This window comes from Anguilla anguilla, chromosome 7 (assembly GCF_013347855.1).
Source record: "Anguilla anguilla isolate fAngAng1 chromosome 7, fAngAng1.pri, whole genome shotgun sequence".
Lineage (NCBI taxonomy): Eukaryota > Metazoa > Chordata > Actinopteri > Anguilliformes > Anguillidae > Anguilla > Anguilla anguilla.
In genome coordinates this window covers 620,001-641,384 of record NC_049207.1, presented here as the reverse complement: position 1 = coordinate 641,384, position 21,384 = coordinate 620,001, and the positions used below count along the sequence as shown (strand labels likewise).

Below are 21,384 nucleotides of genomic sequence, written 5' to 3'. Positions count from 1 at the left end.
GGTGCATCTGTAGACTCTGTGGTACTGCAGGAGTAGAGTATCTGGTGTGTTTGTAGACTCTGTGGTACTGCAGGAGCTGAGTATCTGGTGCGTTTGTAGACTCTGTGGCAGAGGACTGTTACTAGCTGAACTTTACAGATTGGCTTGATCAGAGGGATGTGTGAAGACCTGTCTTAGTGTTGATTGTGAAACTGTTGGTGTGCCATGTCCCTGACAGACGATCTGCAGGCATTACTGACAGAACACCCCACCTATCAGAAACTACTTTCTCAATACTTCCAGCCTGAGGAGGCGGGACAAGCTGACACCACGCCCTTGGCCAATGAGAAAACAAAGAGTCACAACAAGGCTTTGAAAAATGGGACAGCTTTATCCAATAAGAAAGCAGACTGAGAATTTCATCCCTGTATAGGTGTTTATTTGTGTGTGTGCATGTATGTGTAAATACCTCAGTATGAGTCTGTACGGATGCCACTGTGTATGACTGTATGTATGTTAGTATAAAATATTGTGACAAAATGCAGCTCAGGGTTTACTAAATGAAATTATTCTATTTTATCAGCTGTGTAATTTTATGGTAGTTTTGTACAAAGGTCTGACCGTCAGATTTTCTTTCTAATTTGTTTTATTTGTAAGTAATTTTTATTAATTGTTCTACATGTGTGAAAATGTTTGGCCTCATAATAAATGAAACTGTACAGAATGGAAATCAGTCTCTCTCTCGCACACACCTGTACAGATATTCACTGTGATGGAGGATCCTCTGTGATGTGACCTTTGACCTCTGTGGATGTTCCTTTCACTCTCACAGGGAAGTGAGCAGTATTTGATACCGCAGATCGAGTGCTGTTCACATTATGGTTTAATCAAACATTCCCATACTTCACACAATCTCTGTCTGGGATGGGTCCTGGGAGAGAGGGAGTGTGTGTGTGTGCATGAGTATGAGTGTGCGCGTGTGCGTGTGTGTCCGTGTGTGTGTGTGTGAGAGAGAGTGCGTGTGTGTGGGAGAATGTGTCAGTGCGTGAGTGTGTGCGTGTGTGTGTGTGTGTGTGTGTGTGTGTGTGTGTACGCATGTGTGCATGCACTTTAAAAGGGGGTGAAGTGTGGTTGTATAACTGAAATCCAGTGATTGATGGGAAACCCAGTGAAGGAGAAGTCCAGTTTAGCAGGTGCCCCAGGGGAACTTTGGAAGTTGGAGTTCTACACTGGAGACCCAGGTCTGAGGAAGGAGAGAGGGAAGCACCCGGGCAGGTGCGTTTCTCCATCTACTGCCAGGAGACAGAGATGGAAATAAGATCAGTCGGATTACAGAATCAAAATATGATCACAATCCAATGTGCAAACGATGAAAGGACAGACAGATGGACAGGCAGACAGGGAGACGGACGAACAGACAGACAGATGGACAGACGGAGGGACGGAAAGACAGACGGAGGGACGGACAGACAGATGGACAGACGGACGAACAGACAGACAGATGGACAGACGGACAAACAGACAGACAGACGGACGAACAGACAGACATGTTTACCGAGCCCTCTGCACGCTGGTGTGTGGTGTGTGGGTCCGTGTCCGGAGAGAGGAGAGACCACACACAGCGCATGTCTATCAACGCTAACACCTGAGAGACAAAAGGACAGGTCTCATCTGCAGCATGAAACCGTCTTACCCACATAGCAGAGAGAGGAATATTCATACTGTAACACGAGCAGACACAGGTGGGATTACTCAAACACCTGTACATTACTAGGGTCAGAGAGTTCCTGTATAATCGACCAGTACAGTTTATGCATGAGGCACATGTCGAGTATAAAGCAGTTTGGGAGATACTTGTGTGACAAACTCCTTCTGTTGGCACAGCTGGTTCAAGTATTCTGTGAATTTTCCCCTTTCCTCCTCCACGACCTCTGACCTCCCTGTGACCTCTGACCCCAGGGTCTCCATGATGTGGCTGTACTCAGACAGGGCTCTCTCTGCCACAGCCTGGCCCTCCCCACCCTTCCTCCTCCCTGCACAGAGAGAGATGGATCTGAGCTGATGATGCAGGTACAGGTGATGTACAGGTAAAGTAGCTTATAAGCTCGCTGTACTTCACCTTCAGAGTCCAGCTGACTGAAACTTCTGCTTCTACATCCTGTGGCCTTGTGTCTGACCTTTGACCCCTCCCTGAACTGTGACCTCTCCCTTGGATCTGAGGTCCTACGCTCTTCAGGTAGACTGACACACACACATACACATAAACAGAAAGAGAAGACCCGTATTCACTAGATGTGTTTAAAGAGTTTTTATGACTTCCATACAAGTACCTATGACATAATAATCAATACCCCCCAATTATAGAGCTCCTTGAATAATTAATACTCTCTGAAAATAACTGAGCACAGGTGACCTGGTACCTGAGCGACCTGGTACCTGAGACCAACCTTGGTGCGGTGTGTGGGCAGGGCTCCAGGGGCCCAAAGAGAGAACACACTCCCCCTCTGTGTGAGAGCAGGCCATGGGGCTCTCCACTGACAAAAACTTTCATTTTAGATATTGGATATAGCAGAGAGAGAATCTCTAATTATCTCCTCCAGGCGAGAGCGTTTGGTCGCATGTGTGCATGTGTGTGTTTGTGTATCTGTCCGCAGCTAATCTCGCATACTACTGGGCCGATCAGCCTAATACTTGTTGTGCATGCTGACAGCAGGCCAAGGACCTGAATTCTCAAATATTTTGCAAATTGGTCAACAACAAGTATTTTATTTGAATTAATTTCCATTATTGTCCATTGAAATACATTGAGTGCTAACTCCTAACTCCTCCTAACCAGCCGGTAGGGGCCGCAAGTAATCAACAACTACTTCCGTTTGGAATGAAAGACCAGCGATGTAAAATGTCAATTTCAATGTTAAAATGCCAACAAAATAATCCGCCAACTAACGGGGTACGTTAATGTTTGAGTCTGTGGCAATTATTTTGTTGGCATTTTAACGTTGAAATTGACATTTTACATCGCTGGTCTTTTGGAATTGATCCTGTCCAGATTTGAAACGAAAGTGCCAGACTATAACGTCAACGTTAGCTCTGTCTAACACATTGTGGCTGATATGAATGAACTTAGCTAATATGTCCCCACCTTTAGCGTTACTTCACTGAATCGGCATATTTTTGGGATTTTCAGTGGCACATGGTAAAAACTTGTAATATTGTATTTGTCTGGTTGCATTGATTGTGTAGCCTCTATTGTTGCATCAGCAAAGCTAACACGCCTGGCGGAGATCTGCACTCTACTGAGTGCACTCTTCTAGTTGTAATTGTAGTTGTATTAATTATCGTTCATGCATTACTTGTACTGTTACACAACTAGTTTCTTTTTTCTTTAGCAATATTTACCATGTGTATTTCCTGTCAATAAAGCACATTGACTTTAATGAAATTAAGAGAGAGAGTGAGAGAGAGGGGGGAGAGAAAGAGAGAGGGATAGAGAGAGGGAGGGATAAGAGAGGTAGAGAAAAAGGGAGGGACAGAGAAAGGGAGATGATAAGAGAGGAAGAGAAAGAGGGAGGGATAAGAGAGGGAGAGAAACAGAGAGAGAGAGGGATAGAGAGAGGGAGAGGACAGCAGCATATACTGCAGCACCTCTAAAGACTCACACAGAGCAGTATGTGGGGGTGTCTCTGGACCGAGGTCTGGGGGTGTAATACTGCCACTGGGCGAAGCCACTGTATCTGCCCTGAGCGGGGTAGCCTGGCAGGGGCAGGGCCAGCTGGGGGGACAGGGCGGGGTAGTACGGGACAGGGGGGTTTGGGAGTAAGGGCAGGGGCACAGGAAGGGGCTTGAGGTTGGCAACAGGGTGAACCCTGTGGGGCCAGAGCAGGGGGCAGTAGTACAGGGCTGCTGTAGGGCCGGGCAGCTCCGAGCTGTGCAGGTGTTCCGGAAGCTTCCCCGAGTCCCCAGGCCCCGGGGCCGGGCCAGGCTCTGAGGCCCCCACAGCGTCCTCTGCATCTGCTCCCATCCTCCAGGACCCCCCGCCCAGTTCTGCTGGGTACCTCCCCAGGCAGTCTGACACACAACCTGCACACAGGGGTGCGGGGAGGGGGAGGGAGAGGAGGGGGGCGGGAGAGCAGGGGGTGGGAGAGGAGGGGGAGGGAAAGCAGGGGGGTGGGAGAGGAGGGGCGAGGGAGAGAAGGGGGATGGGAGAGGAGAGGGAGGGAGAGCAGGGGGGGTTAGGGACAGTGTGAGTGGGAGGGGTGTAGAGGCGGGGTTAGGGACAATGTGAGGTATGAGTCTGAAATAGTTTACTTGCCTACTATTAAGCATATAAGTTCAGTACACGAGAAAAGAAAGTTGTTAAGTAGTTGTGAAATTTTCTCTAAGTAGTGTACTTAAAATCCCTGAATGGTATACCTATGTCCTGGGCTTCACTGGGTATATTCAGTGTATTCAATAACTACACATAGCATGACCACACAAGGGCGGAAAGCCCTTCCGTCTGTTCTACAGCACATTTGGAAAATAGTATGGAGGCTATTTTTTGCATACTGCCCACTGTGTACTAAAAATGCACAGTAGTTTGGGGGTTGTTTCGGAAATAGTCCAGGATGAGGAAGAGGAGGAGGTATAGTAGGAAGAACAGCACCTGCCAAAATGGAGGTCATGTAGGCTGGCTCTCTGTCCACTATTTCATCAAATGAGAGCAGGCGTTGCCCAGGAAGAGGAGGGGCCAGCAGTTCCATCACACTCAGCGATTGGTCAGGTGTTGCTGAAGCCCGTAAGGAAAATTAATCAGATTTCACTCATTTTAGGTTCTCAGCAGCAACAGCGTCCAGCAGCAGAAACATGCTTATTAACGGAGCTCGGGACCAGCTCTAAATGACAGGGAATCCACTACACTGATACACCTACAGTCCTTAATAGGAGCAAGGCATGCTACTGAATCGCCACTTTCAAAAGCGTTGTGTAGCGATGTAGCATCTAAGGTACTGAATCACAGAGGTTCATAAAATATTATGAAAGTCTTTCTTGACTGCTCTGATGTTGGCTAATGTAGCTACTATAGGTTGCTTATGTTTGCACCCTTGTGTTTCTTGTTTGGATGCTTGTAATTCTTTAGGCTAATGAACACCGTGTCCGTTTTTTCAAGTGAGAATAACTGCAACATGTTTTTACAAAGTAAATCGCGACCACGTCAGCTATTAATGTTCATGATGTAGCTAACAATAATAGGCCTAATTATAGCTCCTTACCAACGAAAATTCCACTGTCTTGCGAGACACTGCTATCGAGCTCAGCGCGGTCACGTCTGTTTGATTTCGAAAAGACAAGAACAAGTTGCTATTTTTCAAAAATTCGAACGGATAACGATGTGGGCGACGCCCCCCTTTTAGGCTGAAATCTGTGTTACTGACTGTTCGCTGCGCACTTATGACCGCCAGCTCCGCAGTTTGGTCAACAGGTGGGGCTGAAGCATTGAAGACAACTGGGAACTTGGACATTTCAAGTGAGAAATGTCCAACTTCCAGACGTCACTGCGTTCACGCTGTTTTATTCGGAAAAAAACATGGTTTCCCACAGGAATGCTGCTTTATTTTCTTGTTTAGGAACTATATTAAACGAGTAAATAGAGTGAAACCGCGAAGCAACGTTACGCTGTAGTAGGCTAGTACTGAAATGTAAATATGGTATGACTGTCAGGTGTTTCGTTATGTCATCTGCAGCATTTATTTCTGAGCTAAATAACGTTTTCTAGTTAGCGAAAAAAGACGCTGATGGCTATCGTAAGTTAAATTTCACATATTGCTATAATACATGGGAAACCTAAATGATACTGACGCATATATAACGTAATCGCACACCAAAATATGCATTAATAGCGTAAATATACAATTTTCCCTTTCTTACCATGAACTATTATATACATTATAAAAACCCTCTCTCAGTGCAGTGTTAATGTACTGTAGTGTGTAGTCAGTGTGTATATACTGTAACAACCCTCTCTCAGTGCACTGTTAAAATCTGCATGTCCAGCTCTGTTCTCTTCTGATGACAAGTTTCCTGCCACAGTCACAGCGAAAAAGCGGGTTGGCCTCCTGCTCACCCCCCTAATACCCCCCCCCCCCCCCCCCCCCCCCAACACACACATACACTTGCACTCACACACACACACTTGCACTCATACTCGAACACACACACTTACATAAACACACACATACACTTGCACTCATACTCGAACACACACACTTACATAAACACACACAAACACATACACTTGCACTCACACACGCGTTGTGTTCTCAACATATTTTGTCATGTCGATAATAACCTAAGGTTTCATTTGTTCAGTGTTCTTGATTGTTGGAATTATGTTACCCATGAAGTTCTTTCCATGCTTGACTTTGACAAGGAATTAAAGGAAGCTTTTCTTTCATTTACAGCAAGATCTATGATACCATACAGACCTTGTACTGTTCACAGTATTCTCCATTGAACAATAATTGGTGTTAATGTGCGTCTGGATTTGAACGGCCAACATGAGAGTACGTGCTCGCCCCGGTCCAGGAAGAAGCGTGCGGGTACGTGTTCCAGGAAGAAGTAAGTCGGGGAGCGCGCACGCAGCTATCTCAGACAGCGTGAGAGCTGGAGGTTGACCGTAATGCATATGGGTCTGACTATGTACAATTAACAACGGTGGACTTATGGGACGCGTACGAAAATCTGGGTAAATATAATGATAAATATGTCTCAATGATATGTAATTCCTTACAAAAGGTGTTTCCATGTATTTAAATATCTACTTGAAAGCAAACACGCTTAGGTATCTAGCTAGCGTTAGCCAAGTGACACTCTTGACAGTTGCATTAGCTAGCTAGATGGCTGACAGTATTTTCTGAGGTACAGTTTGGAAAAGAGTGTGGGACTACGTTACTGTTAGCGCGCTGCTTCAGTTTGTGCGATACCATGTATAAATTGTCCGAATCGGTAATGCTATCCCAATTAATGAAGTAAAATGCATTACCAATACTATACATTTTAAAGGTTGCTTTCCTGGATCTGCGAAACATATGGCATCGCAGTGCACAAAAAGGAACGACTTCAACTCATTCATACTGAAGTTCACTAAATCAAAAGTGTGCAGTTGAGCGCATTTGGTCTTTCAGTTATGGAAACTGTAATGCTAGGTGATGTATTGACATAGAAATCAAATATGGGTGACAGCTTCAAGCGCCTTGGTTCACTAGCTAACGGTAGTTAATTGGCTTAAACTCACCGGTAGGGATTTGTACGCGGGTCTTTTTGTTGCGGTCCATGGGCTGCATTGCAGTTAGAGATGTTTATCCAGCAGCCTAGTAGGGTGTACGAACAGCCTGTTTAGTTCACCGGCGATAATAGTCGCATCTGCCCATACACGTTGCAAGGTGTTTGGTAAGTTAGGGTAATTTTCAACTTAGCTAGCTCGCTGATGTCACCTCCTAGACAGTAACAGAACTGTTACCTTATAGACTATCAAGGTCTGTATTATTATGGATTGTTTTCATATGTTTTGCGTCCGTGCGTTTTGATGTTATTCTTCTGTTGGTGAAAATGCTGGATTGCCATTGTTAGCGTTAGCCAGCTAACGTTAGCTGCCCGGGGTGAGTTCGCAGCAGACTAGCCCTACACACCCCTTTTTGTCGTGGAATTTGTCTGGCTAACAAAACACGAAAGACAAGATATGCAGGGTAGGTTCCTCACTGAACTGTTTCTTTGGTCAGTGACCAAACGTTAGCTAGCTTTGGGGCTGGGTAGTTAGCCGACGTTACGTCTGCGCTATGCATTGTATCGCCTCCGCATTTCGCCAGTTTTAAACTGGCTGGAACCGCTTCTGTATAATAATCATATTTTGGCGTTGCACGCAGGGGTCCGGTCCAAACACCTCATCCCGGGCTCGCACCTGAGCCATACACTGCGACACACTTATTGTTATGACGTGGCGTTTTCATCCTTATTTTTGATAGAAAACAACAAAACGGCTAGGTAAGTATTTTCAATTTCCCCTCGAGCAGTAGCAAAGAGGAAGGAATGCAGTTGCTTACTTTCACATGTAACATAACGCTATCTAATGGAAATGACTGTGAACAGCCACTAACCTGGTGTTTTTAGAATTGCACATCTCTCTCTCTCTCTCTCTCTCTCTCTCAATTTCAATTTCAGTTTCAATTTAAGTTGCTTTATTGGCATGAAATACAACTAATTATTGCCAAAGCATACATATATAGCTGATATGTAAAATAATAATAATATTAAAATAATAATGATAAATGTAACAATATAAAACAATAAACGCAAGCAGACACAAATTAGTAACAAAACAGTTAAATGGTGATTATGATTCTGTAATTGCATGACAATGCAGTTAAACAAATTTTCGATTAAACTTAAGTTTAACCTTGAGTGTTGTTTTGTATGTAAACAATTAAAGAATTATAATGTCTATTATTATCTATTATATTTATTATAATAACAATAGTTAATATATTATTACATTTGCTTGCTAGTTTTTTAAGCTTAAAAGCTGAGCGCATAGTACACAGCCACTGAATCTTGAAGTTGGCTCTGTAGGCCACAATTTTAGTTTTGTAGTCAAACAATTCACATGTGGATTATTAAAGGTTATTTTTGTACACTTTGCTTTCAACATTACAGCACTTTCTATTCATTGCCCCCCCCATTCATGGCACCATAATGTTTGGGACAAATGGCTTCACAGGTCTTGTGGACAGATGAGACCAGGATTGACTTGTATCAGAGTGATGGCAAGAACAAAGTGTGGAGGCCAAAAGGAACTGCCCAAGATCCAATGCCCCCCCCAATATGTGAGACATGGTGGTGGGGGTGTTGTGGTTTGGGCACGTATGGCTGCCACAGGCACTGGCTCACTTGTCTTTGTTGATGATGTACCTGCTGATAGCAGTAGCTGAATTAATTCTGAAGTATACAGAAACATCTCATCTGCTAAAGTTCTAGCAAATTCCTTGAAATTCATTGGACGCCACTTCATCCTACAGCAAGAAAATGATCCTAAACAAACTGTTAAAGCAACCAAAGGAGTCTTTCAAAGCCAAAAACTGGAAAATTCTTCACTGACCAAGTCGTTCACCCGATCTGAATCTAGTTGAACATATGTTCTTCCCAAAACAAGCAGGAGCTGAAGATGGATACGGTACAGTGACTGAGCATCACCAGAGAAGATACTGAGCACCTAGTGATGTCTGTGGGCCACAGATTTCAAGCACTCATTGCATGCAAATGATATGCGACAAAGTACTAAACATGACTACTTATTAGCATAGCGCTAATACGTCCCAAACATTATGGTACCCTGAATTGCGGGGACTATGTATAAAAAGTGCTGTAATTTCTACACGGTCAACTAAAGTGTATAAAAATACCCTTAAATAAAAGCTGAGAATCTGCACTGTAGCCTCATGTGTAATGATTATAAATCTGAAATTGTGGAGTACAGAGCCAAATGAAGATGTACATCTTTATCCCGAACACTATAGACCTCATATATATATATGTATATACTGTATATGTTCTGTATATATTTGTAATGGGTAATTTTGAATTTGCTTTTAGCTCTCCTCACGTAGCCAATCTGTAGCCTTAGAGAAGCGGCGAGAGACGGTGGGCGGAGCCAGGGTGAGTGCAGGGAGCGGTTGCCATGGCGTCTGTCCGCTTCACGGTCACGCCCACCAAGGCGGAGGACCTGCCGGGGCTGTCGGACACATCGCCGGACGTGAGCTCGCGTTCCAGCGCCCGCGTTCGCTTCGGCTCGCGGGAGAGCGTCAGCCGCAGCGAGCCGCTCAGCGAGGCCTCGGGCGCCGTCACCACATCCGCCACCGACACGCCCGACCGGCACGGCGAGCAGGGTGAGCACACGCACACACACTTACACACGCGCGCACGCACACACACTTACACACGCGCACGCACACACACTTACACGCGCGCACGCGCGCACACACACTTACACACGCGCACGCGCGCACACACACTTACACACGCGCACGCGCGCACACACACACACTTACACACGCGCGCACGCACACACACTTACACACGCGCACGCACACACACTTACACACGCACACACACTTACACACGCGCACGCACACACACATACACTTACACACGCACACGCGCGCACACACACACACTTGCACACACTTACACGCGCGCACACATACACTTACACACGCGCGCACGCACACACACACACTTACACACGCGCACGTGCGCGCACACACACACACTTACACACACTTACACGCACGCGCGCACACTTACACACACTTACACACACGCACGCGCGCACACACACACACTTACACACATGCACGCGTGCACACACACACACACTTACACACACGCACGCGTGCACACACACACACTTACGCACGCGCGCACACACACACACACTTACACACGCGCACGCGCGCGCACACACACACTTACACACACTTACACGCACGCGCGCACACACACACTTACACATGCGCACGCGCGCACACACACACTTACACACACTTGCGCACGCGCGCGCACACACACTTACACACACACGCGCACGCGCGCACACACATACACTTACGCACGCGCGCACACACACACACTTACACACACGCGCACACACACACACTTACGCACGCGCGCGCACACACACTTACACACGCGCGCACACGCACACACTTACACACACATGCACACACGCACACTTACACACACATGCACACCACACACTTACACACACATGCACACACACACACTTACACACATGCACACACACACACTTACACACACGCACTCACACACGCATGCACGCGCGTGCACACACACGGGCACACACACACTCACCCGCGCACACACACACTCGCACGCGCATGCACACATGCACACACACACACTGGTACGCACACACGCGCACGCACTCACACACGCACGCATGCACGCGCACACACACACTCGCACGCGCACACACACAGGCGCACACACACACACTCATATTGTGGCCGACAGACTTCCACTCCCAGTGCAGTGAGTGAGTGAGTGGATAAGTTACGGAAGTGAAAGAATGAAGGGGAAGTGTGTGCCGAACCTCAGAGCAAGCAGCCTTGCAAACTAATGTGTGTGCAAGCGTGTGTGTGTGTGTGCATGTGTGTGCGAGTGTGCGTGCGTGTGTGTGTGTGCGGCAGTATGTGAGTGTGAGCGTGTGTGTGCGCGGGTATGTGAGTGCACGGGTGTGTGTGCGTGCGTGTGTGCGTGCGTGTTCGTTGTGTGTGTGTGTGCGCGCATGGTTATGTGAGTGCGCAGGTGTGTGTGTGTGTGTGTGTGTGCGCGCGGATGTTTGTGGGTGTGTGTGTGTGTGTATGTGTGCGGGTGTGTGAGTTTGTGCGTGAGTGTGTGCGTGGGCGTGTGTGTTTGTGTGGGCGCGTGTGCATGCATGCGTGTGTGTGTGTGTGCATGGGCGTGTGTGCGTTGGTGTGTGTGTGGGTATGTGAGTGTGTTCGCAGGTGTGTGTGTGTCTGTGTGTGTTTGAGAGCGAGTGTGAGAGAGTGTGTGTGTTTGAGGGCAAGCGTGTGTGTGTGTGTGTGTTTGAGAGCGAGTGGTAGAGAGTGTGTGTGTGTGTGTGTTTGAGAGCGAGCGTGGGTGTGTGTGTGTGTTTGAGAGCGAGTGTGAGAGAGTGTGTGTGTTTGAGAGCGAGTGTGAGAGAGTGTGTGAGAGTGTGTGTGTTTGAGAGCGAGCGTGGGTGTGTGTGTGTGTTTGAGAGCGAGCGTGGGTGTGTGTGTGTGTTTGAGAGCGAGAGTGAGAGTGTGTGTGTGTTTGAGAGCGAGAGTGGGTGTGTGTGTGTTTGAGAGCGAGTGGTAGAGAGTGTGTGTGTGTGTGTTTGAGAGCGAGCGTGGGTGTGTGTGTGTGTTTGAGAGCGAGTGTGAGAGAGTGTGTGTGTGTGTTTGAGAGCGAGCGTGGGTGTGTGTGTGTGTTTGAGAGCGAGTGTGAGAGAGTGTGTGTGTGTTTGAGAGCGAGCGTGGGCGTGTGTGTGCGCAGGTGTGTGTGTGTGCGTTTGAGAGCGAGCGTGAGAGAGTGTGTGTGTGTGTTTGAGAGCGAGCATGAGAGAGTGTGTGTGTGTTTGAGAGCGAGCGTGGGCGTGTGTGTGTGTGTTTGAGAGCGAGCGTGGGTGTGTGTGTGTGTGTGTGTGTTTGAGAGCGAGCATGAGAGAGAGTGTGTGTGTGTGTTTGAGAGCGAGCGTGGGTGTGTGTGTGTTTGAGAGCGAGCATGAGAGAGTGTGTGTGTGTGTTTGAGAGCGAGCGTGGGTGTGTGTGTGTGTTTGAGAGCGAGCGTGGGTGTGTGTGTGTGTGTGTGTGTTTGAGAGCGAGCATGAGAGAGTGTGTGTGTGTTTGAGAGCGAGCGTGGGTGTGTGTGTGTGTTTGAGAGCGAGCATGAGAGAGTCTGTGTGTGTGTTTGAGAGCGAGCATGGGTGTGTGTGTGTGTGTGTTTGAGAGCGAGCATGAGAGAGTGTGTGAGAGTGTGTGTGTTTGAGAGCGAGCGTGGGTGTGTGTGTGTGTTTGAGAGCGAGCGTGGGTGTGTGTGTGTGTTTGAGAGCGAGAGTGAGAGTGTGTGTGTGTTTGAGAGCGAGAGTGGGTGTGTGTGTGTTTGAGAGCGAGTGGTAGAGAGTGTGTGTGTGTGTGTTTGAGAGCGAGCGTGGGTGTGTGTGTGTGTTTGAGAGCGAGTGTGAGAGAGTGTGTGTGTGTGTTTGAGAGCGAGCGTGGGTGTGTGTGTGTGTTTGAGAGCGAGTGTGAGAGAGTGTGTGTGTGTTTGAGAGCGAGCGTGGGCGTGTGTGTGCGCAGGTGTGTGTGTGTGCGTTTGAGAGCGAGCGTGAGAGAGTGTGTGTGTGTGTTTGAGAGCGAGCATGAGAGAGTGTGTGTGTGTTTGAGAGCGAGCGTGGGCGTGTGTGTGTGTGTTTGAGAGCGAGCGTGGGTGTGTGTGTGTGTGTGTGTGTTTGAGAGCGAGCATGAGAGAGAGTGTGTGTGTGTGTTTGAGAGCGAGCGTGGGTGTGTGTGTGTTTCAGAGCGAGCATGAGAGAGTGTGTGTGTGTGTTTGAGAGCGAGCGTGGGTGTGTGTGTGTGTTTGAGAGCGAGCGTGGGTGTGTGTGTGTGTGTGTGTGTTTGAGAGCGAGCATGAGAGAGTGTGTGTGTGTGTTTGAGAGCGAGCGTGGGTGTGTGTGTGTGTGTGTTTGAGAGCGAGCGTGGGAGAGTGTGTTACCAGGACTCGTGATGTTAGATACCATCTGTATGCTCTGGAATGAACCCCAGTAAGATAAGGGGACTTGGCACATCGGGCGAAGGTGTTTACTGGATTATACATTCACAAGGCTGCACAAGCCACTATCAAATCATTTAAACATTACACTGTGAAACATGAAAATAGGTGCCAGTGCTCTACAGTATGTGGGATTGTACCTTCAACAGCCTCTGTCTGTCTGTCTCTCCAGGAGATGCTCGGTCCAAGCTCTCCAGTGCGTACATTAATAACTCTCATGGAGTGGACGACGATGACTTCTATGACAGGAACTTGGCTCTGTTTGAGGTGAGCCCCGCCCACTCTGACTGAAAGGGGGTTAGTTTAGACCGAGGTCTGAAACAAACTGGACAAACTGCCAGTTTCGTCTGTTTCTTCGCCCTGTTTCCTCTCTCAGGAGGAGATGGACACCCGGCCCAAGGTCTCCTCTCTGCTCAGCCGCCTGGCAAACTACACCAACCTGACCCAGGGAGCCAAGGAGCACGAGGAGGCTGAGAGCATCGGGGAGAAACGCAAACCCAGCAAGGTACCGGCCTGACACCCCCCACATCCTAAACCTGCACCTACACCCCCCACATCCTAAACCTGCACATACACCCCCCACATCCTAAACCTGCACATACACCCCCCACATCCTAAACCTGCACATACACCCCTCACATCCTAAACCTGCACATACACCCCCCACATCCTAAACCTGCACATACACCCCTCACATCCTAAACCTGCACATACACCCCCTCACATCCTAAACCCACACCTACACCCCCCACATCCTAAACCTGCACATACACCCCTCACATCCTAAACCTGCTTATACACCCTCACATCCTAAACCTTCTCATACACCCCCACATCCTAAACCTGCACCTACACCCCTCACATCCTAAACCCACACCTACACCCCCTCACATCCTAAACCCACACATACACCCCCTCACATCCTAAACTCACACATACACCCCCCACATCCTAAACCTGCTTATACACCCTCACATCCTAAACCTGCTCATACACCCCTCTTCACATCCTAAACCCTCACATACACCCTCACATCCTAAACCCACACCTACACCCCCTCACATCCTAAACCCACACCTACACCCCCTCACATCCTAAACCCACACATACACCCCTCACATCCTAAACCCACACATACACCCTCTCACATCCTAAACCCTTACATCCCCCCTCACATCCTAAACCTGCACATACACTCCCCCTCACATCCTAAACCCTTACATCCCCCCTCACATCCTAAACCCTCACATACCCCCCAAATCTCGTATGACAGTGATTGTTGGTCATCCCTGACCTATGAGGGCTTGATTTTGATTGGCTGTTGTTCTCAGTCTCCTCAGATGGGCACCTTCATGGGTGTCTACCTGCCCTGCCTGCAGAATATTTTTGGGGTGATTCTGTTCCTGCGCCTGTCCTGGGTCGTGGGAACTGCCGGAATCATGCAGGCCCTGTGTATCGTTTTCATCTGCTGCTGTTGTGTGAGTGTCTGTCACACACACTCACACACACACACACACACACACTCTCACACACACACACACACTCACACACACACACACACACACACTCACACACACACACGCGCACACACACTCACACACACACACACTCACACACACACACGCGCACACACTCACACACACGCACACACACACACACACACACACGCGCACACACACTCACACACACACACACACACACACACACACGCGCACACACACTCACACACAAGCTCACACACACACACACACACTCACACACACACTCACGCACGCACACACACTTACTCACACATGCACGCACAGCCACACTCACTCTCTCTCACACACACTCTCTAATAACACCAAAATGTGTTTGTTTCCTCAGACCATGTTGACTGCTATCTCCATGAGTGCCATTGCTACCAATGGAGTTGTACCAGGTGTGCTTTTTCTTTATGTTCTTCCCTGTCAACATGTTTTCAGCTTACAGTAACACAGCACTGAGCTCACAGTAACACAGACCACTGAGCTCACAGTAACATAGACCACTGAGCTCACAGTAACACAGACCACTGAGCTCACAGTAACATAGACCACTGAGCTCACAGTAACACAGACCACTGAGCTCACAGTAACATAGACCACTGAGCTCACAGTAACACAGACCACTGAGCTCACAGTAACACAGACCACTGAGCTCACAGTAACATAGACCACTGAGCTCACAGTAACACAGGTCACTGAGCTCACAGTAACACAGACCACTGAGCTCACAGTTACACAGATCACTGAGCTCTCAGTAACACAGGTCACTGAGCTCACAGTGACACAGCCCACTGAGCTCACAGTGACACTGAGCTCACTGTACCACAGACCACTGAGCTCACAGTAACACAGCACTGACCTCACCGTGACACTGAGCTCACAGTAACACAGCACTGACCTCACCGTGACACTGAGCTCACAGTAACACAGACCACTGAGCTCACAGTGACACTGAGCTCACAGTAAAGCAGACCACTGAGCTCACAGTAACATAGACCACTGAGCTCACAGTAACGCAGACCACTGAGCTCACAGTAAAACAGCACTGACCTCACCGTGACACTGAGCTCACAGTAACGCAGACCACTGAGCTCACAGTAACGCAGACCACTGAGCTCACAGTAACGCAGACCACTGAGCTCACAGTAACGCAGACCACTGAGCTCACAGTAACACAGACCACTGAGCTCCCAGTGACACTGAGCACTGAGCTCACAGTAATATATTTAGGCCAGTAATCTTTCAGTTTTTACATAACCATGCTTTTATCTTTAGCTCTTTTGTCTGTCATTTATTTCTCTTCCCACCTCACTCTGTCTTTCTTTCTGTTCCCCTTTCCCTGCCCCCCCCCCCCCCCCCCCCCCCCAAGCTGGTGGCTCGTACTTCTTGATCTCTCGGTCGTTGGGTCCTGAGTTTGGGGGGGCAGTAGGCCTGTGTTTCTACCTGGGAACTACCTTCTCCGGAGCCATGTACATCCTGGGGGCCATCGAAATCCTGCTGGTGCGTGTCTTCATCACCCTCACCCCCATCCTCTTTTCACAACCTTCATCATCTAATCTGCGTGTGTACGTCTGTATGGTGTGTGTGTGTTTGTCATGTCTGGTGTGTTTGGTGTGTGTGTATGGTGTTCGGTGTGTGGTGCATGTGTGTGTGCTGCGTATGGTGTATGGTGCTTGTGTGCAAATTGTGTATGGTGTTTGGTGTATGGTGCATGTGTGTATGGTGTGTGTGTTGTGTGTATGGTATGTATGTTGTGTCTATGGTATATGGTGTGTGTATGTTGTGTGTGTCTTTGTTGTGTATATGGTGTGTGTGGTGTATGTTGTGTGTATGGTGTGTGTGGTCTGTATGTTGTGTGTATGGTACATGGTGTGTATGGTGCATATGGTGTATATTGTATGGTGTGCATGGTGCTTATGGTGTATGGTGTATATGGTGTGTTGTGTATATTGTATGGTGTATATTGTGTATGGTGTATATTGAATGGTGTATGTGGTGTATGGTGCATATGATGCATATTGTGTGGTGTGTATGGTGCATATGGTGTATATTGTATGGTGTATGGTGCCTGTGCTGCAGATGTACATGGCTCCCGCTGCAGCAGTGTTCCAGGCGGGGGATGAGGATGACGAGCAGGCGGTGCAGCTCAATAACATGCGGCTGTACGGAAGCCTCTTCCTGCTGCTCATGGCTCTGCTCGTCTTCGTGGGCGTCAAGTACGTCAACAAGCTGGCATCCGTCTTCCTGGCCTGCGTCATCATCTCCATCCTCTCCATCTTCACTGGCGCCCTGGTCTCCGCCTTTACGCCCCGCCCTTTCACGTGAGTCACATGACTTATAGTGAGCGAGTACCCACTGTGTCCTTATAGTGAGTGAGTGCCCACTGTGTTCTTATAGTGAGCGAGTGCCCACTGTGTCCTTATAGTAAGCGAGTGCCCACTGTGTCCTTATAGTGAGTGCCCACTGTGTCCTTATAGTAAGCGAGTGCCCATTGTGTCCTTATAGTAAGCGAGTGCCCACTGTGTCCTTATAGTGAGTGCCCACTGTGTCCTTATAGTGAGCGAGTGCCCACTGTGTCCTTATAGTAAGCGAGTGCCCACTGTGTCCTTATAGTAAGCGAGTGCCCACTGTGTCCTTATAGTGAGTGCCCACTGTGTCCTTATAGTGAGCGAGTGCCCACTGTGTCCTTATAGTGAGTCCCCACTGTGTCCTTATAGTGAGTCCCCACTGTGTCCTTATAGTGAGCGAGTCCCCACTGTGTCCTTATAGTGAGTCCCCACTGTGTCCTTATAGTGAGTCCCCACTGTGTCTTCATAGTGAGCGAGTGCCCACTGTGTCCTTATAGTGAGTCCCCACTGTGTCCTTATAGTGAGCGAGTGCCCACTGTGTCCTTATAGTGAGCGAGTGCCCACTGTGTCCTTATAGTGAGTGCCCACTGTGTCCTTATAGTGAGTCCCCGCTGTGTCCTTATAGTGAGTCCCCACTGTGTCCTTATAGTGAGCGAGTGCCCACTGTGTCCTTATAGTGAGTCCCCACTGTGTCCTTATAGTGAGCGAGTGCCCACTGTGTCCTTATAGTAAGCGAGTGCCCACTGTGTCCTTATAGTGAGCGAGTGCCCACTGTGTCCTTATAGTGAGCGAGTGCCCACTGTGTCCTTATAGTGAGTCCCCACTGTGTCCTTATAGTGAGTCCCCACTGTGTCTTCATAGTGAGCGAGTCCCCACTGTGTCCTTATAGTGAGTCCCCACTGTGTCCTTATAGTGAGCGAGTGCCCACTGTGTCCTTATAGTGAGTCCCCACTGTGTCCTTATAGTGAGCGAGTGCCCACTGTGTCCTTATAGTGAGTCCCCACTGTGTCCTTATAGTGAGCGAGTGCCCACTGTGTCCTTGTCTTCTCTTCTGCTCAGAGTGTGCATGCTGGGTGACCGCCTGCTCTCGGGCCACGCCCTCCTCGATGGGCAGTGTGCGAAGACGGTAGCGCTGAAGGACCTGGTGCAGGAGACAGCCAATCAGACGCTGAATGGCACTGCCACGCCCCTCAACACAACACTGACCTCCATGCCCACCCCCGCTCTCCCCTCCGCCCCTACACACCTGTGGGAGTTGTTCTGCAATAGCTCACAACTTAACACCACAGAAAAGTGTGAGGGGTACTTTATTCAGCACGACCTGTTTGAGATGCAGGCTATCCCTGGCCTCAGTAGCGGAGTCATCTCAGGTACAGCAGGAGGCTCTAATAATTACTTTAATAATGTTTAAAACTGAGGGTGTGAATCTGCACACTTCAGTACTGTTACAATGCAGGCACCCACAACAAAGAAAGCTACCCTGCAGAACTGCATTCTGGGATATGAAGTAATCTGCACAACAGCTTGCTCACTGGGAGGGTTTGGGAATGTGGGGTTCAATAATATGGACCTCACCCAAATCAAATGAGGTTCAGACATTTTTTTTTTTTTTTTTGCAAATTAACTAATTGGTTCATAACTATGTTTTTGCACTCACATACAAATCTCTCCCAGACAGACAAATGTTATAATTAATTTTCATTTCTTTACATGCTTTATTTTTTTGGGAAGAAGTTTACCATTGTATGAGCATTCATTCCTTTTTTTCATCCACTACAGCCAATCAGATTTTAAAACATCCTTTTTGCAACACCCACATTATCTGACCAATCACAGCACATATGTGCTCATATGTGGGGTGGGGTAGCGTGGGGTGGGGTGGGGTGGGGTGGGGTCGGGTGTATTGCCGCAGGGTGGGGTAGCGTGGCGTGCCGCAGGGTGGGGTGGGGTAGCGTGGGGTAGAGTTGGGTGGCGTGCCGTGGGGTAGCGTGGGGTGGGGTGGGGTGGCGTGCCGCAATGGGAAGTCCTAGACTGTGTGTGTGTGTGCTTGCATGTGCGTATATATGTGTGTGTGTGTGTTCGTGCGTGTGTGCGTGCGCGTGTGTATGAGTGCGTGTGTGTGTGCCTGTGAGAGCAAATTTGTCTGTGTTGTCCTTATATTTTTTTGTCAATCAGTTGCCGCTCTACCTCTCCCTTTCTCTCTCGCTTCTTAGAGAACGTCTGGAGTTCTTACCTGAGCAAAGGGGAGGTGCTTGAAAAGAAGCCACTCCCCTCCACAAATCTGCCTCACCCACCGTCAAATCGCCTGCCTTATGTCTTTGCTGACATCACCACGTCCTTCACACTCTTGGTGGGGATCTTCTTCCCTGCTGTCACAGGTAGCTCCTCCCCCTTCCCCTCTGTCACAGGTAGCTCCTCATTTATGATCTCAATAAACAATAACAACATTACAAATCACATTGAATGGAATAGTAACTCAGATTTCAGTTGTAGCGCATGTTTTTGGTTGACGCTGAGAGTTTTTCTTTGTGATGGAGGATATTTTAGGTCCTTAGAGAAGTTTCTCACATCCTGCTGGCTTCAGGGTGGCAGATGGAGGGTGGATGGGCCCTGTCAGGAACACCCCTCTCCTGTTCTCTCAGGGTTTAAAGCTAGAACACTCACAGCAGTTCGTGCAGCAGCATTGTGTCTCCAGTGACTGTGTTGCTTCATTCTTTTTTTAATGACATTTAACCCATTGAACCCATAGGACTGGAAATAGCTTCTGCGTGTATCGTTACAGGCTGTGAAGATCAAGTAGGCTGTCAGAGATTTTGGAGCTGAGCTTAATGGTGCAGGAACATTTCTCACAGCGTTTTCTCTCACTCTCTTCCTCTCTCCCTCTCTCTCTCTCTCTCTCTCTCTCTCACTCTCTTCCTCTCTCTCTCTCACTCTCTTCCTCTCTCCCTCTCTCTCTCTCTCACTCTCTCACTCTCTCACTCTCTCTCTCTCTCTCTCTCTCTCTCTCTCTCTCTCAGGTATCATGGCGGGTTCTAACCGCTCAGGGGATCTGAAAGACGCTCAGCGCTCCATCCCCATCGGCACCATTCTGGCCATCCTCACCACTTCACTCGTCTGTATCCTTCTGTAGCACCTCTCTCTCTCTCTCCCTCTCTCTTCCCCCCCCTCTCTGTCTCCCTCCTCTCTCTCCCTCCCTCCCTCCCCCCTCTTTCTCTCTCCCTCCCTCCTCTTTCTCTCCCCCTCTCTCTCCCTCCCTCCTCTTTCTCTCTCCCCCCCCCCTCCCTCCCTCCCCCCTCTTTCTCTCTCTCCTTCCCTCCCCCCTCTCGTGTTCTCTCAGTCTCTCTCTGATAGTGCTGTAGATGGTGAGTGTTTTCAGAATCTTATGTGGACGTTGTCACTGTGTTGTACTGGTTTTCTTGAGCTCCAGAGTTAGACCTCTGCAGTGTGGTGCTGTTTGGAGCCTGCATCGAGGGCGTGGTCCTGAGAGACAAGTGAGTACTGTGTGTGTGTGCGCGCGTGTGTGTGTGTGAGTGTGTAAGAGTGTGTGTGAGTGAGTGTGTGTGTGAGAGTGCGTGTATGTGAGAGTGTGTGTGTGTATGTGTGTGTGAGAGTGTGTGTGTGTGTGTGTGTGGGTGTACCTGAGTGTGCTGCAGTGTTTGTGACAGTGGGCTCTCTGGCGCCCCCGCAGGTTTGGAGACTCACTGCGGGGGAACCTGGTAGTGGGCGCGCTGTCCTGGCCCTCCCCCTGGGTGATTGTGATTGGCTCCTTCTTCTCCACCTGTGGGGCGGGGCTCCAGTCTCTGACGGGCGCTCCTCGTCTGCTTCAGGCCATCGCCAAGGACAACATCGTACCCTTCCTGAGGGTGGGGCTCTCCTCTCTACGGTCTCCATCCCTCTCTCCCTCCATCCATCCCTCTGTCCCTCTATCCTCAATCTGTCCATCCCTATGCCCGTCTGTCCATCCCTCTATCCATCCCTCTGTCCCCCACTCCACAGTCTCTATCCCTCTGTCCATCCCTCTATCCTCAATCTGCCCATCCCTCTATCCATCCCTTTGTCCCTCTGTCCTCATTCTCTCCTCATTGTATTGTACAGGTGTATACAGGTGTGTTGTATTGTACAGGTGCATACAGGTGTGTTGTATTGTATAGGTGCATACAGGTGTGTTG

At 48.9% G+C, this 21,384-nt stretch overlaps 3 protein-coding genes across 9 annotated transcripts in view; 2 read left to right on the top strand and 1 right to left on the bottom strand.

Moving 5' to 3' along the window:
• Nucleotides 1-709, top strand: part of lpcat4 (lysophosphatidylcholine acyltransferase 4) — a 9,904-nt gene extending 9,195 nt beyond the window's left edge. The window contains exon 13 of the mRNA XM_035426125.1: nucleotides 218-709. Coding sequence (XP_035282016.1) covers nucleotides 218-393 — 176 coding nt within the window. The 3' untranslated portion in view covers nucleotides 394-709. The remainder of the gene's footprint in view (nucleotides 1-217) is intronic.
• On the bottom strand, nucleotides 624-7,356 carry LOC118231835. Of its 3 annotated transcripts, none has more exons than XM_035426128.1 (7): nucleotides 7,253-7,356; nucleotides 4,625-4,747; nucleotides 3,639-4,059; nucleotides 2,099-2,220; nucleotides 1,834-2,012; nucleotides 1,535-1,624; nucleotides 624-1,271 (listed from the first exon to the last, which is right to left on the bottom strand). In XM_035426128.1, the coding sequence occupies exons 1-7, from the start codon at nucleotides 7,299-7,301 to the stop codon at nucleotides 1,269-1,271; spliced, it is 987 nt and encodes a 328-aa protein (XP_035282019.1). In that variant the 5' UTR covers nucleotides 7,302-7,356; the 3' UTR covers nucleotides 624-1,268. The 3 variants fall into 3 exon arrangements, with proteins under 3 accessions (XP_035282019.1, XP_035282017.1, XP_035282018.1); XM_035426126.1 differs by lacking the exon at nucleotides 7,253-7,356 and adding an exon at nucleotides 6,444-6,535 and having other exon boundaries at nucleotides 624-1,268; XM_035426127.1 differs by lacking the exon at nucleotides 7,253-7,356 and adding an exon at nucleotides 5,232-5,503 and having other exon boundaries at nucleotides 624-1,268.
• LOC118231832 (solute carrier family 12 member 6-like) overlaps nucleotides 6,410-21,384 on the top strand; it is a 26,763-nt gene continuing 11,788 nt past the window's right edge. For 2 of the 5 annotated variants that reach the window (XM_035426123.1, XM_035426119.1), the window contains exons 1-13: nucleotides 6,567-6,703; nucleotides 9,604-9,896; nucleotides 13,514-13,608; nucleotides 13,718-13,846; nucleotides 14,673-14,819; nucleotides 15,208-15,262; nucleotides 16,237-16,367; nucleotides 16,947-17,188; nucleotides 18,275-18,585; nucleotides 19,429-19,593; nucleotides 20,233-20,331; nucleotides 20,649-20,706; nucleotides 20,904-21,078. In XM_035426123.1, coding sequence (XP_035282014.1) covers nucleotides 9,689-9,896; nucleotides 13,514-13,608; nucleotides 13,718-13,846; nucleotides 14,673-14,819; nucleotides 15,208-15,262; nucleotides 16,237-16,367; nucleotides 16,947-17,188; nucleotides 18,275-18,585; nucleotides 19,429-19,593; nucleotides 20,233-20,331; nucleotides 20,649-20,706; nucleotides 20,904-21,078 — 1,815 coding nt within the window. In that variant the 5' untranslated portion in view covers nucleotides 6,567-6,703; nucleotides 9,604-9,688. Of the gene's footprint in view, nucleotides 6,704-7,313; nucleotides 7,408-7,882; nucleotides 7,999-9,603; nucleotides 9,897-13,513; nucleotides 13,609-13,717; nucleotides 13,847-14,672; nucleotides 14,820-15,207; nucleotides 15,263-16,236; nucleotides 16,368-16,946; nucleotides 17,189-18,274; nucleotides 18,586-19,428; nucleotides 19,594-20,232; nucleotides 20,332-20,648; nucleotides 20,707-20,903; nucleotides 21,079-21,384 lie in introns of those variants that run through there. The other 3 variants (XM_035426121.1, XM_035426122.1, XM_035426120.1) reach the window with 3 other exon arrangements.